General features: G+C 53.3%; 1 protein-coding gene across 13 annotated transcripts in view; it reads right to left on the reverse strand.

The window, feature by feature from the left end:
* Window positions 1–11,916: 11,916 nt before the first annotated feature.
* Window positions 11,917–23,811, reverse strand: part of BCAS3 (BCAS3 microtubule associated cell migration factor) — a 301,169-nt gene continuing 289,274 nt past the window's right edge. For 12 of the 13 annotated variants that reach the window (XM_086858967.1, XM_086858965.1, XM_086858973.1 and 9 more), the window contains one exon: window positions 11,917–12,788. In XM_086858967.1, coding sequence (XP_086715093.1) covers window positions 12,640–12,788 — 149 coding nt within the window. In that variant the 3' untranslated portion in view covers window positions 11,917–12,639. The remainder of the gene's footprint in view (window positions 12,789–23,811) is intronic. The other variant, XM_086858970.1, reaches the window with a different exon arrangement.

A 23,811-nucleotide genomic window follows, 5' to 3' on the forward strand; every position in this document is an offset into this window, starting at 1 on the left:
CCGCCCCCGGGCCCTCCCGCTCCGCGGATGCGCACCGAGCCGCGGCCGCAGCAGCTCGGAGCCCGCGTGCTCCTGGCTCGCTGCTGGGATTCGGGGACCCCCGGGTGCCCCCTTCCCATCCCGACTTCTCCTCTCTGTTCCTCCGCCCCGCTTTATCCTGCCGGTAGCGATCCCCGGCGGAGCCCGATCCCCATCCCCGGGCTCTTCCCGGGGCCGATCTCCACCTGCCCCGTGGCCCGCGGCAGGTTCACCTCTGCCCGCACCCGCACCGACGGGGCGGGCACCGCGCCTCACCCCCGGGGGGGTCCCGCTGACCATTGAACGGGCAACGGGGACTGAAATTTAAACCCAATTTGGACTTTGCTTCTTCGCCGCCGTGGAAAACTGCTGACGGCAGCTTTGGCAAAAGTGGGGCTTGCTTGTATTTTTTTTTTTTTTTATTACCGGCCCCCCTCCCAAAGAAAAAGTGGAGCCTTTCATTGCCTCGGGGCGAATCTCCCCACGCCGGGACGGTTCTCCCGTGGACATCTCGCCTGCTGCTCCTCGGGAAGACGCGGGGCCCGGCACTTCTGGGCCTGGAGCAGCCGTGTCCCCGCCAGGAAAGGTCGCCTGTCCCCGGGAGCACTGACCGAGCCCCCCGCACCGCTGTGACCCCGCAAGCGGCCTCGCCTGCAGAATAAAAGCGATCCACAGCAGCCTCGTCTCCCTCACCTTCGGTAGCCGGCGGGGATGGGGGAACGGGGAGCGGGTACCAGCGGGACCGGGGTACCCAGGGCGCTGCCACCCCCGACACGAGCCGGGCCCTGCAGCCGCGGACGGGCCGTGCCCGCATCGCCCGTCGGTGACCGAGCACCGGGCAGGGCGAGAGGAGGCCACGGCCTCGGTTCCCGTCTGCCCGGGGCCGCGGACGAGGAGTGTCCCGGCTCAGTCCCCTTCGAGGGAAGGATTTCCACCCTGCCCCAGGGCGCTGCAGCGCTCGGGGCCGCCGTGCCCGGCTCCTGGGAGCCCGGGCTGGGCCTATGGACACCGGGCTTGTCTGGCGGGTTCGTCCCGCGGGTCCGCCCTGAGGATCCGTCCCCGTTCAGCCCGGGGACACCGTCCCGTCGGGCCGCCCCTCCCCGCACCGCGGCCCCGCTCGCTCTCCCCCTTTCATCTCTGCCCATCTCCACTCATCATCCCTTTTCTATTTTTAGTCGGTAGACTTAGGCCTTGGCGCCAGGCCGTTTAAGACCTGTCAAAGTCCTTCATATTTCCCTCATGTCACATGGACCTTTCGCTCTCTTCCCCGCGCCATGCGAGGGCCGTAATTTGGATCTGTGAGCTGGTGAGCAAATGCAATTTGCTCTTCTCCATCGCTGTGTTGTCTCCGTGACCCCAGCCAGCAGGACGGCTGGTGTCCTGTCCGGGGCACTTACACAAATTGCGGGTGATTGATGAAAAATAACAATTCTCACAAGCAGCCGGGCCTCCGCCTTCCCCTCCTCCCGGCTCCACCGGGCTGCGGCGGCCCCGCGCCCCGGGGAGCGCTCCCCCCCGACGGGGTGCGCCAGGAGAAAGGGTTTTTCTCGTGTCCAGGGCGATCCGTCGGGCCCCCCATTCCCGACAGTGATGCCACGGCAAGAGGAGAGCCCCGGGCCCCTGGGGAGGGCGGCTCGGCTGCTCGCACCTTCCCAAACTGGGGGAGTGGAGCCGGGGTGGAAACAGGCCGTGGGGTGGGGGGGAAGGACCCGGTGCCACAGGGAGCAGCCGGACAGACAGACAGACAGACAGACAGAGCCTCCCCGAGCGAAGCCGCAGGTGCGGGGTAGGAGAGCTCCCTCCGTCCCGAAGGGCAGCGGATCCTCTGGGGCTCGGCGGCCCCTCCAGCCCCCCGGTCCCCCCTGGCCCTGCAGCCTCCGCTGGGCCGTGGGGCAGGCGGGGAGGAGGCGAGGGGCGGCGCCGCAGCCCCAGAAGCTTCGGGCGCTCTTCTCCGCTCCACCTAGAACGGAAAAGAACCCCACGTGTGACGGAACTGTCCTCGTTTGATCTCTCACCCACCCGCGCCCAGGACACCCCTCCTCCGCTTTCCTTCTCCGGGGCGCCGCATCTCCCCTCGCACCCTTCGGCGTGCTGGGAATCCCCTCATCCCTGGAAGATCCCGGGAAAACGATTCTGCTCCCCCGCCGTGCTCCGGTGCCCGCTGGAGGGGACGGGGAGGGGCCGCAGGGCACCGGGGCCCTGCTGATGCCCTTTTATCCACAGCCGCCGAGAGGGATGCTCGATGTGACAGCAGCCTCGGCCGCCTCCTCCCGCTGCGCTCCCGCGGAGCTGCGCGTCCCCTCCGTGCGCAGGGAACCCCGCGGAGCCCCGCAGCCCCCGGGCAGCTCCCCCCGCCCCCCGAGATCCCCCTGCCCTCAGACTGTTTAGATTTCTCTCCAGCTTTAAAGAAAATATTTCCAGTAATCCAGATTTCTGGAAAATAACAACATGCGGGGAGACGCAGACACAAACGCCGCTGAAGTTTATCCAGAGTTTGAACAATTTATAAACACATTTCCCAGCCTGTTTGGCAGGGCGGGCGGCGAGTGACCCCTGCCCGGCCGGGAGGAGACACACGGATCCTCCGTCCTCCCTTTACTCCGTGCCTTTCTGAGCTGTGAACCTGCCCTTAATTGAATTTTAAATGGATTTATTATTTTTCTTAGTTACGGAGCGCTCTCCCTGCGCGGGGGCCGAGTGACCCCTCCAGCCCCCGGGGCTCTCCCCATCGGGGCTCTCCCGAGCCCACCCCGAGCCCGCTGCCTTAAAAAGAGACGGGACCCCGGTGCAGAGCGAGGGGACCCGCCTGGAGCCCGGGCCGGCACCGGGGATGGGGCTGGGAACGGGTGCGGGGATGGAGGGGAGCGGTGGGGGATCGTGCAAATCCCTCTGTTTAAAAAACTTCCATTTGAGAAAGTGTGTCACATCCCGGCTCGTAATCCCGGGCTAATGGCATTATCCTCGCCTCATCGCCGTCATGGGACGGGCCCGGGGCCGGGCACCCCCCGCCCGCCCCACGCGTGACCGCGCCCGGTTCTGCGGGGAAACCGAGCCGCGGATCCCCCCGCTCCTTGTGGGGAGCCCGGGCTCGCTGTCGCTGCCCCTGCCCGGTCCCCCGGCTCCCTCTCGGAGGCTCCATCGGCGACTACCGATAATCGGGGTCCCGCAGTCCGACCGTGTTCCCCGAGCCAAGCCGGGTCTCGGGGGCCGCGGCTCCTGTCTTAAATCAAACATCCCCAGCAAACGGCGTTATTTGATAAAATGATGCTGTTGGGGTCCCCTCTCTGCTTCCTCTCTGGATTAACAGCGAGGATTTGGGGTTGTTCTGCACGGTGCCAGGAGCAGCCAGGACAGGGCTGCCCGACTCCCACAGCCTGAGAGGTGCTGGAGGAACAGGGGAACAGCGACAGAATCGGCAGTTCTGGGAGCAGAGAAAAAAATCACTGGGGACTCCTCAAAATCCGCTTCTGGGAGGGGACCCTGCCTGTACCTGGGCAGCAAAATCCCCGAGGACAGGGCACATGCAGGTCTGTCTCCCTAGTTTTATTTTCAAGCTGTTCCTGATGGGTGCAGTCCCCTCCCGTTGCTTCTGGAAGGAGGAAGGTTCAAGGCAGCCCCCAGCCCCAGGAGGGTCACTCAGCCCCCCTGGTCCCCAGTCCCCTTTGCATCCCCAGGATCCCTTTTCTCCCTGTTTGGGGCCAGGAGTTTGGCAGAAGTTACAGGATCAAAGGAAGGATGAGTGAGCCGGCCCTGTGTGGGCAGAGCCGACAGGGTCTCACATCTTGGCCTGTTTGCTTCAGACGGGATCTGGGAACTTGTCTGGAATCACATCTAAAGCAGGATCTGACGCCGCTGGTCCCACGTCACGTGAGTTGTGGTTTTGGTCTAGGTTTGACTTTTAGAATTGCAGAAAATCACCGTCTCGTGTTTATAGGAGAGAGCATTTCACTGGCGAGAGAATAAAACCAGCCAGAATAAATCACGAGCTGGTCCTGGGCATGAGTAACACTTTTCATTGCATCTGCTCCATCCCTGGGTGTTTCCATGGACAAATCTGATGTACACCAGCACTGCATGGAAGGGCCAGCTCTCATTATCTTGATTTCCATTTCCTCCAAATCCCAGCGCTCCTCCAAGACACGGCCCTGCAGGCAGGACGGGCTCGTCCCATCTTTCGGTTCTTTAACCCAGTCTGAGAACTCAAACTGCTCTGGGGCGAGGCCTCATCCCCGCCCTGGATCCAGCCCCATTCCCAGGAACTTTTGCATTGCACTTAATTTTCTCATTGCCCAGATTTTTCCTCACTTCTCCGTCGGTTCTGCGTTCTTGCACTGACCATCCTGGGGAATCTGGGGATGTTGGCACGGGCAGACATTCTGAAACCCTCGAGCCCCTCTTCTCCAGCTCCTCACCCACAGGAGCTGTGCAGATTTCTCCCCAGGGCGCGTTTTCCATGGGTACCTCAACGGAGGCAGCGCCAAATAACAAGTAAATAACAGCCCCGACGCCGGGCTGCCGGCACAAAGCAAGCAATTGCCCTTCCCGCAGGTCACTAATCTCTTGACACATGGTCTTTGAGACCTGGGCCACGGGGAGGGAGGCTGAAAGGGAAGAAAAGATAGCGGGGACAATGGCAGGGCCGCCGGCTGGCTAATAGCCCTTCTCCCAGCTTTGTCTGGGGACACTCAAAGTGACGCTGGGATCAATTCATCTCCGCAGAAGGAACCACGCTCCTGCCTCTGCCGCGGTGCCCGGGAGGGTCCCGGAGCCCCGGGCTCAGTGCAAAGCTGCACTTGCTGCAGGTATTAATAGCGCCCATTTTGTAGCCAGCAGTAATTCCCCGCCGTGTTTTCCCCTCCACGCTGAAAACAAACCCTTCACTTGATCCGTTTGTCCTCTCCAGTTGCCATCTGTCTTCCATCCTTCAAATCTCACCTTAAAAACAGTGCCTCTTGAGCAAATCCTCCCCGCCAGCCCCGCGTGCCGTCTCGCCCGGCGCAGGCCTGACACTACAAGCGCTCATTCAAGTGGAGGGGATTTGAGAGCGCCCAGGACACGGCGGGATTAAGGGCACAGATTGTGCTCCCCGGGCTGCAGCTCTGCCTGCCTGGGGCTCTGCTCCCTCCCCTTTGCATCAGAGGTGTGCACGGGCATCCCCATCCCTGCGCCCTTCAGCTGCCGGTGGGATGCAGGGAAGCGCCTGAGCCGCCTCCCTGGTGCCTCCGGGTGCTTCCCTCTGCAGGGGGAGCAGGAGAGGTCACAGCGTGTGCCCTGCTGAGGAGGAGCAGGGGGTTCACACACGGGGCTGCTGATTGCACAGATGTGCAGGTGCTGTCTCACCTCACAGCATCCCATCCCATCCCATCCCATCCCATGGATCCCATCCCATCCCATCCCATCCCATCCCATCCCATCCCATCCCATCCCATCCCATCCCATCCCATCCCATCCCATGGATCCCATCCCATGGATCCCATCCCATCCCATCCCATGGATCCCATCCCATCCCATCCCGTCCCATCCCATCCCATCCCATCCCATCCCATCCCATCCCATCCCGTCCCATCCCATCCCATCCCATCCCGTCCCATCCCATCCCATCCCATCCCATCCCATCCCATCCCATCCCATCCCATCCCATCCCATCCCATCCCATCCCATCCCATCCCATCCCATCCCGTCCCGTCCCATCCCATCCCATCCCATCCCATCCCATCCCATCCCATCCCATCCCATCCCATGGATCCCATCCCATGGATCCCATCCCACCCCATCCCATCCCATCCCATCCCATCCCATCCCATCCCATCCCATCCCATCCCATCCCATCCCATCCCATCCCATCCCATCCCATCCCATGGATCCCATCCCATCCCATCCCATGGATCCCATCCCATCCCATCCCATCCCATCCCATCCCATCCCATCCCATCCCATCCCATCCCATCCCATCCCATGGATCCCATCCCATGGATCCCATCCCATGGATCCCATCCCATCCCATCCCATCCCATCCCATCCCATCCCGTCCCCACCCAGGGGCAGCATCTGCGGGCGGCCCGGGCCAAGCCGTGAATCACCCGCACATCAAAGCGCCGGCAGAGCAGCTCTCACAGCCCCGCAGCCGCTCCGAGAGGACAGGGCCTGTGCAAATGTTCAGCAGCAGCTTTTCTCAATTACAGAGAGCAGCAGAATTTGCCAGAAAAGCCAGGGAAAGGGAGGGAAAGAGTCCTGGCCAGTGGAGAGCCGGAGCAAAGAGCCCACACATCCCTCGAAGCTTCGGACTGGCACATCACCACCTGCCTTCATTTTAGCTCCAGTTAAAATTCAGTTTAGCACTGAATTGCCTCCCATTCCCCTCCAGCCCGTGCTGCGGTGGGGATCACCTGCTCCCATCAAAATCTTGGTCTCTTTAGGAAAACCCCTCCTGGCTGGGCTTCATGGGCATAGAGGGGAGCTCAGACTTCTGATCCAAGCCTTTGGAGCTGGTGAGGTTCCTCCTGGAAAATAAATGCATGTGATATCACAGCTGATCCTGTGATCACAGCAGGGTGACACACGGTGGTTTTTGGCTGTGCCTGGAAAGGGCAGCCCTGATCCTGCCCAGCTCCCATGGACACTGAGGACTACCAGGAGCGGGAGTCTCATAGTCTGGTCAGTCACCCGGGCAGGACAGTGGCATCACTGCCACATGACAGCTGGACTCTGTCCTTTCGACAGCAAAAAGAACAAAATTCAATGTACCTTGGGAGGTGGCTGCAGTGTGGACACCCTGGTGTGGGAGGAGAGGCAGAGGATGTGCCTGGTCTTTCCACTGGGAGTCATGGGATGGGTGCAAGGTGGGATGGGGAGCAGGGTACAGGGCCAGCTCTTCACCCCGGGCTGCAGGTGCTCTCTCTGGTTTTCTGCTTGAACAAAGCTGCTGCTCTGAACGTGCTTCACAACCTCCAGCCCACAGCAGACCCTTGCCAAAGTGCTCTCCCCAGGCTGCTCAGGAAGGAAAGGGCTCTGCCATCATTCCCACCTCACCCCAGGAGAGTCCCCTCCTCCCTGGGGGATGCAGAGATGCTGCTCTCCTCCCGGAACACATCAGGGTGTCCCTGCTCCCACAGTCCCACTTTCAGGTGAAAATACAATCCCTTCTCTCCCTGTCCTTCTTCCCAAGACCCCAGGAGCTGACACTTCCCACCTCTCCAGAGAAGGGTGTGGAGGGAGAGGGGCTGGATGGGAGAGGATTAATGCCCAGCTGCACCACGGGCAGTGGCATCACCTTTTATTAACGTCCTGTAACAATACTGTAAATACTCCCTGGGAAATAATTACATCCTATAAAAGAAGCAGCAAGCTGTGGTTTGAGCCAGGACTGGTTCGCAACACTTGTTTTAAAGAGACGTTTCATGTCTCGTTTATAGATTAGGTTTTAACCTGACAACCTTTTAACATTGTATTAAATTAGAAATTAACTTTGCACGGCAGCTCACCGTATAATTGAGCCACTGATAGGCCGAGTGCTAGGGAATATTTCAGATGCCTTTCAGACAGCGAAGTTCCCAAGAAAATTCAGAGCCTCCTCCTTGATCTAGACCAGGGCTTTGCTATTAATTACTATTTATGATCAGGTGGCAGGAATGCTTTGCATGGAGGGGGAGCTGGCAGGGAGCAGCATCCCTGCACTGTGCCCATCCCCAGGGATGCGACAGAGGGAAAGAGACGGAGGTGACAGGGAATGCTGCAAGCCCCTGACCCTGCCGTCAGTATTTTAGTGTAATTTCCTGCAGCAGAAATTCCCAAGAAAGGCAAAAATTCAGCCTGGGAACTCACTGACAGATGCACAGCTTCAAATTACAGCGCAGGGAGGGATGGCTGCAGTGGATGGGGCAGCGTCAGTGCCCAGCAGGACGGGCCGGGGGAGATGTGGCACGTCCAGCAGCACCCCTGGGCACAGCTGGGGGAGCTGGGCACAGCTGGAGGAGCTGGGCACAGCTGGAGGAGCTGGGCACAGCTGGGGGAGCTGGGCACAGCTGGAGGAGCTGGGCACAGCTGGGGGCACAGGGGGGGTTTGAACCCTGCCGTGTCCTGCCCTTTGCTCGCACCGGGGTGAAGTTTTGGGGACAATTGAAAGCTGTCCCCAGCAAATGCCGAGCGGGGACAAAGCCGGGGACATCAGCCAGAGCAGGGCTCACCCTGCTGGGCTGGGAGGGCTCCTGAGCCCAGATTTCCGCTGGTATTCAATGAATGCCAGGGACAGCCGAGACTGAGCAGCCCCTGGAGGATTTCCACGGCGGGGACACGGGGGATGCTCTGCCCGGCTGTGCCCAGGTGAGGATCACAGCTCAACCTCCCGGCCCTTCCCATTTCTGTTCCCGGAGCTCCTGCAGTCCCCGGCACCGCACAGACAATCGCTCGTCCCGGTGCCTTTTCCATCTGTGAAACAGCCCAAGCGGTGGATTCAATTATTTTTTTCCTAGCACACAGGCCACTAATCATTTATTGCATTAAAACCACCCCCCCTCGTCTCCACAACTTTTGTTCCCGCTTTATCCAATTAAAACTCAGGATAAAAAAAAAGAAGGTTTTTTTTTTCTCCTTTTTTTGCAATCACAAAGAGCCGATCTCAGCCCCATTGACTCGCTAATTGTGAGCACTCAAATGGTCGGGTTTAAAGTTACACTTAGCAGCTGTGAAACATTAGGGTGAAGTGATTACAACCTACTGGAGGATACCGAACATTTTTACAATATCTCAGGAGCATAAGGGAAAGACAACAGGAAATGGCGCAAACTTTCCTACCCTGCACAGCAACAAGCCAGAGCGAAGGAGTGAGAAAATAAATGCAGAGACGTGGCGCAAACGTGGTTTGGATGCTCAAAAATTTACTGAGCATCCAGTAATCTCATCTCTGGTGAGAGCACCATGGATTTACCCCTCGCCTGGGCGGTCAGGGAGGACGGGAGCAGCTCCAGGGGTTTCACAGCTGCACTTTGCAGCTACGCTCTGCTCTGGGTTCTCTGCTGAGGAAGGAGGATGGAGATCTTGGCAGTATTCTGCTCTTGGCCAGTCCTTTGCCTTGTCCCAGCAAATGTTCTGGGCCTGGGGAGCGCTGCTCAGGACAGGACAAAGCGGAGTCTGTCCCCTCAGAGGGACAGGGACAGGGTTTACCTGGGCTGGGGCTCAGCATCCCCAGCAAAGCCACCAAATCCCGAGCTCCAGGTGCTCTGCAAAGCACCAGGGAACTCTGATGGTTACACCCAGGCCCTGGACTGGTCCTGAGATCTGATTCCTGAGATTTGATTTCATTTGAACTCCAAGCTGTCACGTTTGGAGAGCCTTTGCCTTCCCACTCCTTTTCAAGCAGCCCAACATCCCCCTCCCATGATTTAAGCCCGCTACATGCGTGTGTTTATTACAGAAACCAGGGTAGGATAAGAAAGCAATATTTCATGTTAATTCATGAAATCTGAACTCAACTTTTAATAGAAGAGCCCCACTTTATGCCCAGAGTGATATACAGTCTGCCCCGCTTTAAATGAGACGTTTTGCCTTTTGAACTCAGCAGGAGCCCTCTGCTTACGACTACTGGAAACAGTTTAAAAACCTGCAAGTCCCCGTGTCTCTTGGGCTCTTTGGTTTATATCATGGCACAACATTCTTGCTGTGCTGCCAGCTGCTGTGCTTGAGAACCTGGTGTGTCAGAAACTCACCTGGAGAATTTCCACAGCGGCAGGAGCCTGCAGAAATCCTGCAAAGACCATGAGCCTCTGGTTATTTTTAAGTGGGGTTTGGATCAAGTTCCTCGACTGAAAACCCGGTTGTGTCGGAGTCAGGGGCAAACCTCCCTTAAGAGCAGCTTCTAGACTTATCAAGGAACAGAAATATTCTCTCCTGGTGCCTGGAAATGAGCTCTCATACGGCTGCTGAGGTTGAGGAGGAGGAAGGGTGGTGAGGCACGAGACCACCTGGCACCCGGTTGAAATGGGGGGGCTTTTAGGGCCATGGTGGGAGCAGGAGTGTGCTGTGAGTGAAGAACACAGTGCAGGGATGTGCTGCATCAAAAAACGTTACTGATGAATCACATCAAATAAAGTTATTATTGAACCAAATCCTATAAAATTGTCATTAACTCACACCCTTCAGACCTTGGAGTCAGTGGTAATTCTGACCCCACAGAGTTATCAATGAATCAGATCCTATAGAGCAACACACTCAGTTTTCTCTGGCTCACAGAGGAGCTGGAACTCAGTGGTTATTCTGCTGGGTCATCTGTGAAAGTATCAAATTAAAGTTAAATTAGCCACCTCATGGCAATGCTTATTTTTTTTTTTTAGGCTCTAGGCTTTCTTAACAGTTTGGCTACAGGGCTATCAACAGCAGGGAATTTAGGACATTCTTTTCAATGAACCAGACTGAAAATATTTTGGTACAGCCCCAGTTTGTAGGGTTTTTTTGAATCTCTTCCCCCCCCACTTTAAACAAAACATCCTGATTCAAAGGAGCTTCTTGCAGACTGGGAATTTCCACATGGCCATATTGCAGCACTTATAAAAAGTGATTTAATGCCTGCCAACAACAAATACATTTGCAATGACACCACTCGGTGTTATGTGCTATCCTGCTTTGTGTGCTCAGCCAGAGCCAGCCAGGCAGTCCCAGGCAGGAGGGAGAGGAGCCTCTTTCCTTCCTCCACGAGAACTTTGTCCCTTACCCCGCTCCTTGGAAAGCCTGAAAGGAAACAAGCATCACGGTGACAACACAATCCCTTCTGTATGTGTTAATCTGGATTTTGTTTGAACTTTTGGAGCTGACCTTGGCTTGAACTGTGTTAAAAACCCTGACTGGTGTGGACTGACTTGACCCTGCGGTCCCATTTGTCCGTGGTGCCAGTCCTGCCCTCAACCCTGTACTTCAAGCCTTTATTTTACAGACAAAAAGGAACATAACATTACAGCAGATATAGCCAGCGGGCCGGAGCTGCAAGTACTTACTTAGAGGCAAAACTCTCCTCTGATTTCATCCCAAGGAAGTTATTTTTTTTTGCTTGAGAAGAGACTGACTGCAAACCAAGCAAGAAACTGAAATTATTGCTGCAAACTCTTGCTTTTTATTAGCGGTTTCCAAGCCTGAAGAAAACAAAACCTTCCGAGTGGCTGTGCTACAGTTAAAAGCAAAAAAAACCCCAAAAAACCAACCCAAACCAAGCCCAAGACTGAACTGGGTGTTTGGGGATGGAGTAGGAAGAGGGTGGTTGGTTCTGCATCCCTTGGTGTGGCTGGCTGGAGCTGTAAGATTTGTGGGTTTAGATAGTTTCCTCTCCCAGCCATGACTCAAACGGCTTCTATTAAAAACAAGTAGTGGGAAGGAAATTTCATAAGCTGACAGTCCCATCTCACTCTGCTGCGAGACACAAGTTGGCTGAGATGTAGGAATTTGTGTGGTTATGATGTGTGAGCCCAGGACTGTTTTATCAGCAGGGTTATGCAGTGCTAGCTCTGACTGTGCACGTTCAGAAGGGTGCAGGGGTTCAGGCTGTTCTGCAAAGCCTCTGATCCTGCAACAGAATGGATGGAAATGGGTGCCTCTGCCTCCAGCACCTGGTCCTTGTCCCACTGAAATAGGTGGGATGAAGAAGCAGGGCCCCAAACAAAGCAGGGAGCTTTGTGTTGGTTTTCAGAGAAGCCAAGTGGGTGTGAGGCACATCACCTAAAAACCTTGTTTCTAAAAATCCTGTCTGTGCACAGGAGGACAAGGAAATGGGGAGGCAAAACCATGCTAGACTGGCTGCATAACAGCCACTGATGGCTTTAATTAAAGCCCTCCAATACACACAGAGTCTGGTCCAGGGAGATACACAAAGCCCACAGTCAGCCCAGTAACACTCCATGAACATTGCCATTTAAGCAGTTTCTTGTTTAACTTAGATTTATTCAATGACACATGCATTTCTGGACAGATATCTGAGTTCCAATGAACAACTTTTATAACCAAATATGAGAAATCCGTGACTGCAATTAGTCAATTAAGTACGTTTCTAAAATACATGACTAGAAGAAAACCGGAGCAAGAGAGAGAATTCTTCCAAAGAACAAAAAGAAACATTTCCATTTGTAATACTCCTGGCATCGATGAGTGTCAGAGGGGAAGAAGGGCAGCAAGGAGATGCGATGAGGAAGGAATAACATCATCAACCCTGTCCACAGAAAGTCCTCCAGTTTCCAGTCTCTCCAGTTCATCCATTAATGCTCGGCACTTTCACCAAGGGCGAGAGCTCCTCTGAGTTACAGAGATTCATCTCTCAGCAGGAAAAAGCAGAGCACGGTTGTGAAACCGTGTGCTTGACCCAAGGTGGCTTAGGAATATTTCTCCTCACCCAACCTCTTCCTGAAGACAGCGAGAAAAGAAGCTGCAGAGCTATCAGGACTGAAGATGGAGCCTCTTTGTATTGCACAGGAACACAGAGTCAAGATTTCATGACGGATGTTTCAGGAAGGTTTAAGAGTCGTCGATTTCCATCAGGGTAACGAGAACCATCCCGCGCCGCCGGGAGCCGGCAGGTGACAGACACAGCGGGATTGGCGGGGGGACAGGCTCTGGATCCCCTGGATGTGTCCCTGATGGGCAGCTGGCTCAGGGGAATCCCGTGGGGAACAGGCTCAGGGGCTGGTTCTCGTTGGTCGGGAGCGGGGAGCGGTAGCCGTCGAAGTTGCGGGGGATGCTGCCGCTGGTGGAGCCCGAGCTGTTACTGAGCGTCTCTATGCTTCCCTCTCGCTGAAGCTCTGCAAGGGAGAGAGAGCAGGTCCTGGTTAGTGTTTGGGATAAACCCCCAGTGTCCTTACACAGACGCTTTACTGACAAATCCCTCTGCTGCTGCATCGCTCTAACATTCGCTCATCGTCCTTTTCTGGGCCGATTTGGGAATTGTTCCCATGGAATGCCAGCTCTTGGTTCTGCTTCTCCCCAGCTGAGCCAAAGATGGAGGCATTACCTGCTGCCCCTCCCTGGGGCTGTGGCTGCTGACTCAGGACTGACAGGGCTCCACAGGGGGAACCTCACAGCTGAACTGAGCAGGGTATGGAGGGGACGGTGGAAAATCTTCCAGCGATGCTGGGAAGGGGGATTGGCAGAGTGTACCAACAACCACTGCCATTCCCCACCTTGGGAACAACAGGGACTTTCCACAGCCCTTTATCCTGCCCCAATGGACATAAATAACTCAGCTTTTTAAGTCAAAGAGAAAATATCCCCTTTCCTCAGCTGTACCTCAAAGCAAAAGAGGAAGCAGCCAGACTGTGGCTCTCCCTCTCCTGGTCTCACCCAGCCAGACACCTCCCCTCTCTGACCTCCCCAAGCCTTCAGTGCTCCCTAATCTCTAACCAGGAGGATTTTTGTGTGTGCAGAGCATAATTTCCAGCCGTGGCCTCTCTGTGAGCCACCTGAACCCTGCAGTTGACTTGGTGGCCACGTGCAGCATCCCCCTGGCAGCCCTCAGCGGTGGCACACAGCAGGGATGTGAGGCACAGCCCCAGGGGTGGCACAGGACTCCCCCCCAGGGTGACAGTGGTGACATGAGACAAGGAATGTTCTGGGAAGTTGTGATGTGCGACCCCAGCGTGAATTTGGGCAGCCTGGGCTGGAGGGGACAGGATGGGCACAGGAGTTTTGGGCAAATTCCTCTGCTGCCAAGGGGGGAAAGAGGATCTGGAGGGGCTCCAGGAGAGCTGGAGAAGGACTTTTTATAAGGGCATGGAGTCACAGGACAAGGAGGAATGGCTTTAAATGGGATGAGAGGTTTAGATGGGATATTGGAAAAAATTGTCCCCTGTGAGGGTGGTGAGACACTGGGACAGAGAAGCTGTGGCTGCCCCTGGATCCCTGGAAATCCTCAAGGCCAGGCTGCACTGAGCTTGGAGCAGCCTGGGACAGTGGGAGGTGTCCCTGCCCATGGCAGGGGTGAAATGAGATGAGTTTCAAGGTCCCTTCCAACCCAAACCTTTCTCTGGGTAAATGTAAGACTTATCTGGGGTGGAAAGGAGCTGCAGGAGCTGGAGGAGCAGTGCCTGCTCTGCTCTCTGCTAAATATTCCTGCCCTTCCACTGCCTCACCTGGGATATTTAACCTCCTGTGAACACCACAGCAGGCCTTTGGCTGCAGCAGGACTCTGTGATAAAAACAGATTTATACACAAAGTCTAAGGAACAGCAAAAAGTCAGCTTTTCCCTGAAGCAAAAAGCATCCCACCCCAGCATCCCCTGGCACTGCCCTGCTCCCCTCAGCAGCCCTGCACACACCTAGCAGCCAGGGCTGTGGGATTTAATCCCTCATCCTGGAGGTAACCTGCAGGAGATAATCTGCCCAGGATACAAGGAAAACAAATCAGCAGGAAGCTGATCACCCTGAAAGCAGCGCTGATAATGACCTCAGCTAGATTCAGCACCATTTTCTTGCCAGTATTTGGTGAAGGAATGTCCATGTCTAAACCTCTTCATTTTCCTCACATCCTTACTCTCCCATGAGTCCAGGAAGTAAAAACAGTAATTTAAATCAGAAATGAGTGGCGTATCCCACACTAATACTGTGCTTATCCTGTCTGATTTGGGGCTTTTATCTCCCTCAGCACACAGCTGGCTTTGCTTAAAGGTCCCACGTCAGGGCTGGGGGCGCTGGGCAGCATCGCTGGGCTCCCCCAAGGCCCGGCACGGCTCCTCCCGGGCTCATTCCGCTCTCTTTTCCAGCCAGAGCTGATTTCCAGGCAAAGTGTTTCCAGCAAGACGAGGGAGAGGGACAGAGAGAGGAGTTTTGTTTTCCTGTGGCTCCTGCGTGGCTGTTCCTGCCCCTGGGGGCCGAGCTCCTGCCCGGTGCCTGCTGTGGGACCCTGCGCCCTGCCCGCCTGGGATTTGGGGGGATTTGGGGGGATTTGGGCCTTTCTGGGGTCTGCAGGGTTTCTGCAGCTGGCAGCTGCTGTCACCTCTGCGGTGCCTGCCAGGGGGTGGCACTGCAGAGACCGATGCCAGCCAGGGAAAAGGCAGGGAGCAGAAATCAGGGATGTGGAGCCACAGGGCCTGGATGGAGTGAGTCCTGTCCCGGCTGCATCCCCCAGCTCCGAGCTGTCCTGAGGCAGCAAAACCTGGCAATTCCTGACGGGGAGGCCGGACAGGCAGGGCACAGGAGGGGATTTTCCAGCCCAGTCTCGGTTAGGGGTGTCAGGCTCAAGCTGCCATCCCAGGGCACACTCGGACACCGGCCCGGTGCTCTCACACAGCCCGGCTCGCTCTGGAACCAATTATCCGGCCAGGCAGACGAGCAGGGGATTCTGATACCCGAGGAAACCCTGGAAAAGCTCGGCTGCTGCAGAGAGCTCCGCTGTGCTCAGGAAATTGGGCTCTTGGCCTCATCCCCGGGCGGCTCCCGGGCACGGCTGGGTCACACCAGGGGGACAATTAGCCATTACATGGTCACCAGGGACCACCTGCCCGCACAGCTGACCCCAGCACCACGGGCAGCACGTCTGCCAGCGCTCCCTCAAATTGCTCTGTTTCATTAATAAAAAAGAAATTAAAAAATTACATAAAAATCCAGAGTGGATTATTATTCTTTCTCCCAGCCCTTGGAGCAGACTGGGGCACGGCAGAGGAACATCAGTGAGATTCCCAGGGGAAGCACAGACAGGAGGGGGAATGGCTCCATGGCACGGGGACACCCTTCCTGTCACAGAGTGAAAACCAAAGGACAGTTTCTCATAGATCTGGACACACCAAACAAGTGCAGCAGGAGCTGTGTGCTGGGGCTGTTGGCTATCAGGACAGACAGGACCCTAAAGCCACCCCGAGCCCCTGTGGCACAGCTGAGGGACCTGAAACACCTCCCAGCCCAAAAGGACACCACTGATACCCTCTGTGCTGGGAACAGGCTGAAAAACACAGAACAGCAGCAAACCCCCACAGAAAGATGGGAGAGGGTGTCAGGAGAGCCCAGAGCAGCAGGATGAGGGCTCATCCAGGGCTGCCCAGGCAGTGATTCCGTTCACTCCCGTGGAGTTACGCCAGCAATGGACTTGGCCCCAGCAAGTCTGAGGGTTATTGTATCTGCATTCCCCCATGCATACACTGTCGAGATGTATTAACTTCCTTAAATGTACCAGTAAAACAACCTCTTACGATACACTTTAATGAACTTGTACAGTAGCCAACAAATTGTGCATCATATAAAACCCATTCGGCCTTATAGACTCTCTGGCTATTTTGTAATAACTGCAATTTGCTTCTGCTGAAGCAAGATAACCAGGGTTGAGAAGTCAGGCTTTGCAGAAACCTAAATATTTGATTTGGGGGGAGTGGGTGGGAGAAGGAAGAAAGGGGCCTCTGGGAGCTATTTATGGGGTCAAAATAACATGAGACCTGCTCTTCTCGTAGCGTTTCCACCATCAAGGAAATGAAATACTGTGAGAAGACCAGCACTTGCATTATTTTGGCCCCATAAATGGCTCCCTGAGGCTTTCAGAAGCCCGTGAAAAACAAACACAAATACAAATAAATGCTAATACTGGAAACGTAAATACTAAAACCTGCCCATGTCCCCGGAGGAAACGACTCACAAAGTCTTGCCTGCCCTAAAAAAAAAAAAAAAAAAAAAAAAAAGGAAAAAAAGACGAAGGAGTTGGAACATCTGCTGAAGGCATGAGGAGAAAGTCACTTCAGGGGAGCTGGGAACAGCCCCGCCTGTGCTTTTGACAGTAACAGTAATGGGCACCGCTGGCATCACCCAGGGTCCCAGAGTAACGGGATTTTCAGGGCACACACACTTCCCACCGTGGTAGAGGCAGCAGCAGCAGTGAAAGTCCTCATGGCTGCTGGTGTGGGATGGCAAGTGGCCACCCTGAGCCCCCGGCCCACCCCAGGGCAGCCATCGCCTGTCACGGCCCAGCTCGGTGCCTGCAGGAGCACAGGGACAGCGTTGGGGCACCAGAGGAGCTGGCAGCAGATGTTGGCTGCCCCTGCTTGGCATCGCTGCCCTCCTGCAGTTCCGCCAGGAATCAGAAAGGAAACCTTGCAGGAAAGGTTTCTTTGTGCCGATATTCCCGAGTGCCATGCTGCAGCCAGCCTGTCCTGCCCTCTGCCCGAGCCACGCTGCTCTCCCTGAGCTGGCTGCCAAGGTGCAGGGAGGAGGAAGAGGAGGAAGAGGAGGAGGAAGAGAAGGAGCCGCTCTGGGGACAGCCCGGGGTGTGCAGGTCTGGGAGAGCATCACTGCCCTCCATTCCAGAAAGCTCCAGGAACTGTCAAAGGGCCCCATCAAATCCAGCAAGGTACAAAGCCCTGCCAAGCCTAAATGTGAAACCATTTTATAGGGCACATTAATTCAATGCCTGAAGAAAATCCATATAGCCCTCTTTTGCCCGGAACACTCATAAATTATGCTGCCTTTCTTAGCCGTGCTCTCCTCTAGTGGTCCACTCGAAGCCCTGGTATCTCCTTTATGTCCACTCAAAAATCCCCTCTCCAGTGCATTATTATTTCTTCTAATGGTTTTTCCTTTCTCCCTGTTTGCCTTCCCCTCTTTAAGCACAGTTTCAAAATATCCCAAATCATTTGCTGGAAGAGCTGACCCTTTCCTCTTACCTACGGAGGGGCTGCCCGGGATAACTGATACAATGACAGCAGCCTGATGTGTCAGGGCAGCGGGGAAGCGGCAGCAACTCTGAATACAAGAATTATTCTTCATCATCTCAAACTGTCACAACACATTACCCTCAAAGCCGCAGCTCGCTGAAGGAGTGACCCTGGACTGAATGGGAGAGTGCTCGGGGAAAGAACTAATTGTAGCCTCTTTTCACACGTCAGTCACTTTTCACAGCACCAAGCCTTTCAAGCTCAACTAATGTCAAGTTCCCTTTTCCTTTTGCTGGGCTGAGTATTTCTGATTTTTAAGGATGGCATTTTTAAAGGAACAAGGTCTCTGGTGAGGGATGAGGCCAGGGAGGGGAGGGAAGGAAGCGTCGGAGTGAGCACGCATCAGAAAGTCCATCAGACGCCCAAGACTCGTTAGGAATTAGACAATTAACAAGTAGGAATGCAGGAAGTGGGGTAATGGCCAGCAGAGCTCGAATCTCCTCGATTTCATTTCTGTCATTCACAGCAATTATTTTGGGGAGTTTTTCAGGCTCTGCCGAGGGGGCCACAAACGTGGGAATGTGCTCGGCCCCTTCCCAAAATGAGGATGTGGGACAGGAATTTTTTGTGGGAGAGACAAGAGGTGCTGCTCACTAAACCCACCTCTCCCCATCCACGGGGGCTTCTGAATAAACAGCTAAAAGGCAAAATTTCAAGCCTCTTTTTAAAATCAAAGACAATTCCCTTTCCTTTTGGAGGAGATTCCCATTCTGGGAATGCCAGCCTGGTCCATGATCTGGGCCAGGGACACTTAAGGACCCTCCATAGCTCCTGTCTTTGACCGAAATCCTGACACATTCTGGGGCAAGGATTAGTTTTTCACCCTTCCATTTACACAATGCCCATCACGGGGGACTTGCAGAACTGACTGGGGCTTCCCGAGTGTTATTTATTAACTGTAATGAATAATAATTATGGAGCTTCTGCCATCTGGATTCTCACTCAAAAGGGCCCTATTTAAAGGGAACGCTAAAAGGCAATTTGTATTAACACAATGGAAGTCTTGAGGATCTCTTAAACTGTTTGTAATTTACACAACGCTCCCCAGTGAATGGGTGAGTTAAACATTTTAATTTCACTGATTGCTGCTGAAGGGAGCGGGATGTGCTCCCCCCCCCAGGAGCTCACACTTGCACACGGAAACTCTCCATCTTTCAGGATTCAGACAACATCCTGAACTCTGCTTTTGGCATTATTTCTGCAGGAAACATTCCCTCTGAGCATCAGTGCTGCTGCTGCCTGGGACACACAAGGTGGAGCAGAGCTCAAAAGCCGATGCGAGGTCGGCACCGGGATGAGGAAATATCGGGGTGCTTGGAAATGACATCTCTGCTACTGCACTCGGAGGTTTTCCTCCAGGATTTCCACCCCCTATCCTTTTTTTAAATATAAAATGCAGTTATGCCAACAAGCTTTAATTATAATCCATCTCCAGCACCCTTGGTGGCTGCTGGGAGCGAGGGGCTCCAGCCCCGCTGGCAGGGAGGGCACAGGGGGGCACTGCACCCCCAGGGGAACCTGGGCTTTTGGCTATTTGGATGAACAAAAATCCTTAATATTAAACTGCAGTGAACCGAAAGCACCAAGTCCTCATTAAAAATTTTAATTCTGCAAGTTGGTTTTGATTTGAGATGGCTGAAATTTCTGGGCAAAAGTGTGTTGCTCTTTTCCAAAGGGAGCAGAGGCAAAAAGTCAGTTCCCAATTTTATATATTGCTACAATTACAATTTCAGCTTACCATGATAATGTTTAAAAGTCAATTAAAGCTGCTCTCTGCCCCAAGTCTTGTGTCTGTTCACCTGCACTGACACCAAATTCCTGCCATGCTCTGGGTGGCTGTAACAGACCTGCTTCTCAGAAATGTTTCTTTTCCCCTTTTTTATAAACTCAGCAATTTCACAAAAGAGATTTTAAACTCTTTTCAAATGAGGAAATAAAAAAACCTGATGGAATATGAATATTAAAAATGACTCCTGTGTTAAAACTGTGCCTCATCCTGTCACAACCTGAAAGATGTTGAGATGCCACAAAAGCACCTCCATTAAATTTGCAAGTAAAGAAGACTGGGAAATGCTGCCTGAGCAACTCCTATGAAATCAGGATTCAGTGGCCTATGTAAAATATTAGTTCTTGTCAAATTACCTTACGATAACTCCAGTGCTGAATCCACACAGAGTTGGCTCATGCCGTGCACTTGGAGATGAAATTTGGCATCCTGGAACAAAGGTGGCAGGATCCAGCAAGGAGATGGAGAGGTACAGGAGCAAGGAGAGAACCAGGGGAATGGAGACAGAACCTTCTGAACATCAGAGTCCCTCTGAGAGCCCAAATCTCATTTCTAGTGCCTGATTTCACTGCGGATATGCCAAACAATTTAACACTTGCAAAACGGGGAGGACACCTTGAGCTTACAGAAATGTCCGGGTCTGCTCCAGGCACAAAGAAATCAGTGAGAAAAGGACAAAACATTCTCCTGCATGAACTTCTACCCAGGTTGTTTACTCCTTTAAAAAGAGTAGCCAGAAAGCTCCATGTGACTCCAGCCCATGGAGTGGGAGACCCAAGACTCTGGCATCTCGCCAGACTTGACTTGGAGCATTTTATGGAAGGTTAAAAGTGCACCAGATAAAGGACTGGCATTTAGAGGGAGAATATTCTTCAAGACAGGCACTTTCACAATGACTTCCAGTGCTTTTAAAAAATAATCTCAAGTTTCCTAGAGCTGGATATTTTTGTAAAGAGGTTTAGGATGTTTTCCTATATAAATGGCTCTTCAGAAGGACGAGTTACCGATTTTTGCCAGCATGTGAAGTCTCAAAAGCTATGAGAGTCAAATAGAAAATCATTTCTGTGGCCCATCACATCCTGCAAGCCTGCAACTCCTTGTGCAAGATTTACATGATGAGGTTTTTGAATGAATATGCAGCGATGGTTGCTTGGGTTTAAAGGAATTCTCTCTTACTCCATCCTGAAAGTTTCACTATGCTGCTAACTCCAAATTCCTGTAAGATACCCTATGTGGAATACATGATTTCCTGTGCCAGCCAGTGTGTGTGGACAAGGTTTTTAATGCATTTAGGCAGAACTATCTTGCATCTTTGGTTACGCAAGCAGCACATCTGTGTATATCAGCCCAAAAGCATTTGCAGAGAAAACACTGTATTAAAATTCCTGGGTTTGGTCTCTCATTCCCAGGGTTATGGGAGTGCCTTGGATTGCTCAACACTGACCCCTCTGTCGGCCTCTACTCCACGAAGGAAATTACAAATTCAAAGTAAAATGCATGTTTATGACACCTACCACGTCCTGCACCCACTGAACTCTGGGGATATTGCTCAGAAATGCTGGAGGCAATGCTCCTATTCCTGGAACATCTTCTATCCAGAACAGGTGTGGATCTGAGCACCTCCTCCTCCTCCTGCTCCTCCTCCTCCTCCTGCTCCTCCTCCTCCTCCTCAGGCTCAGCCAAACAGTTCCAGCAAAAAATCTGGGTAAGGAAAAGCTGCCTGAAGGTCAAACCCACAAACCTGGTGGAGACCTCAGGGTCTGGGCAGTGACTGCTGACACTCTGCATGAGAATTTCACACCCAACCCTCCAAATTTCAGTTCCCATCCTAATTCCACACCTAATTAAGACCTAATTCCATCCTCTCTGTGATGCCACCTGAGCATCTGGCCTCCTGAAGCCTCTCAGGTAGGAAGAGAGCCCTGGTGCTCAGTGTGGCCCTGTGCCCCTCACACGTGTGCTCTCTGTGCTCCTGACACACACACACTGCCGAGCTCATTTTAAAAGTATAAGATTACAAAGCAAAGTCATTCTGGCACAACTTCCAGTACTTCTGACACAAAGTGGCCTTTTGGGCCAGTGAGAGGCTCTGGGCTGTTCCCTTGGTGCTGATTGATGCTGAGGAGGAAGCTAGACCAGACTGGAATTTGGGTTTGATTCAAAGGAAAAGTTAAAAAGTTTGGGGGGGAGCAGATGCTCAGCTGGTCCAAATCAGGAGAGTTTTGTTGAAGCTCACGAAATGATGTCACCACAGGCTCAGCCTTGTCTGCTCATCTAAACAGTTCAAGGCTCTGGAGCTGGGAGAGCTCAGGTGGAGATCAGGACCTGTCTCCTCCTCCCACTTCCCTGGCAGTAGTTCAGTGTCACTGAGGAGCTCCAAACCCATCCAAATCATCCCAGCTCCAAATGCAGTTTATTTAGTCTATTCACTCCATTTTTTTAAAAAAGATTCTGTTGACATGGCTGCTTCAAGCAGACCAGCTTTGTAAACACAGCCCTAATTTTACAAAGCGCTCAGAGCTCGCAGTCATTACCTTAAAATCACAGCTCTACCTTGACTGAGTATTAACCCAGCCTGGAAAAAACAACAGCCCAGTCTCGTGGGCTCTCTCTCTTGCAGGGCTGCTTGAGGCTCTTAATACACTCTCTTATTTATATAGCTCCAAATTCTGATGTTAGACATAAATATGAAAGAGCCTTGATAAAAAATGACATTCAAAGCTTAATTTGTCCCTTTGTTAATGGAGCTGTTGAACACAGCAATTCACATTTGTGCTCCTGAAACCAGGAGGCAGCTAGAAATAGTAAATTCAACGTTTTTGTTTTTTGGAAGTCATATTTTAAAAATTGTTCCAAGCATTGATTCTATTTCACTCCATCTTCTTACAAACGTGTGGGTGAGCTGCAGCTGGTGGAGGAGGTGGTGGAAGGTAACTCTGTGTGAAATCTGAAAGACCTAATGGCAAACCAAGGCATTCCTCTGGTCACATCCCCCAGAAAAGGCAATTTAAATCATGATTCTGCCTGGTACTCGGGCACCTGGCAGTGAAGTTCACACCTGGCCTGGTGTTGTGCTCTTCTGCAGACTTTTTGCTCACATTTTGGTGGGTGACCAGCCACATTTCCAAAAGTTAAACAAAGAGACAACACAGTCCTGGCATGATATAATCAAAATATTCTTTCCCCAGAGGCTGTGGATAAAAGCAGCCCTGAGAGGAGCACCAAAAGCACCCCCAAATTTTAAATTAGGGATCTGTCCCTGCACAATTCACCCGCTGCCTCCATGGCTGCAGATGAGGGAAGAAGGCTGCAAGGTTAATTTGTCTCTTGATTTGTTCTTCCAAATGGCATTTCCACCTGACAAGGTGGGAGCACCCAGCAGGAAGAGCTGTGCCATGTGGGAATTGATGGGAGATGCCATCCCTGGGAATGCTGTGCTCTGCCTGAGGAGAATTCCAGCACAGCAGCACATCCAAGCACCCTCCACAACACAGGGAATCTTTTCAGGAAAATGCCACCATTTCCATGCCACTCACCCCAACCAGGGCTCTCCATCCCCAGCCCCTCTGGCTCCTGGATCCCCTGTGATGCCACCGAGCTGGAGCAGAGGCAGGAGGGCAGGTCCTGCCTGAAGCCTTCCCAGAAAAATATTTTTGGAAAGAGTCAGAGAAGTGATACCGACCCTTTGTCTTTCACAACACCATCAAGTTTTGGTGTAAACACAGAGTTCATGGGTTGGGCAGTGACTGAGAAAGTCACTGACCAAGGCAACAACAAATAAATATATTAAATAAATAAATAAATGAAGAAGATGGTGTTTTAGCTGTGGGGGTCTTTCTGGAAAATGGTATAAAATGGGTCACACAGAAAAAGGCAACAGGCAGTTCATGTCCTGAGGTGGACTCAGGGAGGTGACACGTCCCCAGCAGCACCAGGAGCTCCCAAATTCAGGATCTTTCCACAACAGCAGATAGCTGCTCCTTGTCTGCATGGAAAGCTAATTCCCCCCTCCCCTGGATGCAGGGCAGATGGAAGGGAAGCTGCTCCTGCCTGTGGTGGGAAATGCCTTGGAGGGGTCTGAGGGACATGGAGCAAAGGCAGAGAGCACCAGAGTGCTGCCCCTCAAGGGAAGGACAACACTGAAAAGCAGAATAGGAGCAACAGGAGCAGGGGAAAAACCATTTACTATTTTGGCAGCTTTTACTCTTTTTATAAGCTACCTCACACGTTCCCAAGCATAAAACCACCAGTGATGTCATTTCAGAGGGCACCAGCAGAAACACAGAAAAAAGCAGCTTTAGGATCTTTCTGTCCTCATGTTTTACCTCAACATCTTTTTCACTCCCTGCA

This window comes from Cyanistes caeruleus, chromosome 21, assembly GCF_971803275.1.
Source record: "Cyanistes caeruleus chromosome 21, bCyaCae1.hap1.1, whole genome shotgun sequence".
In the NCBI taxonomy this organism is placed as follows: domain Eukaryota; kingdom Metazoa; phylum Chordata; class Aves; order Passeriformes; family Paridae; genus Cyanistes; species Cyanistes caeruleus.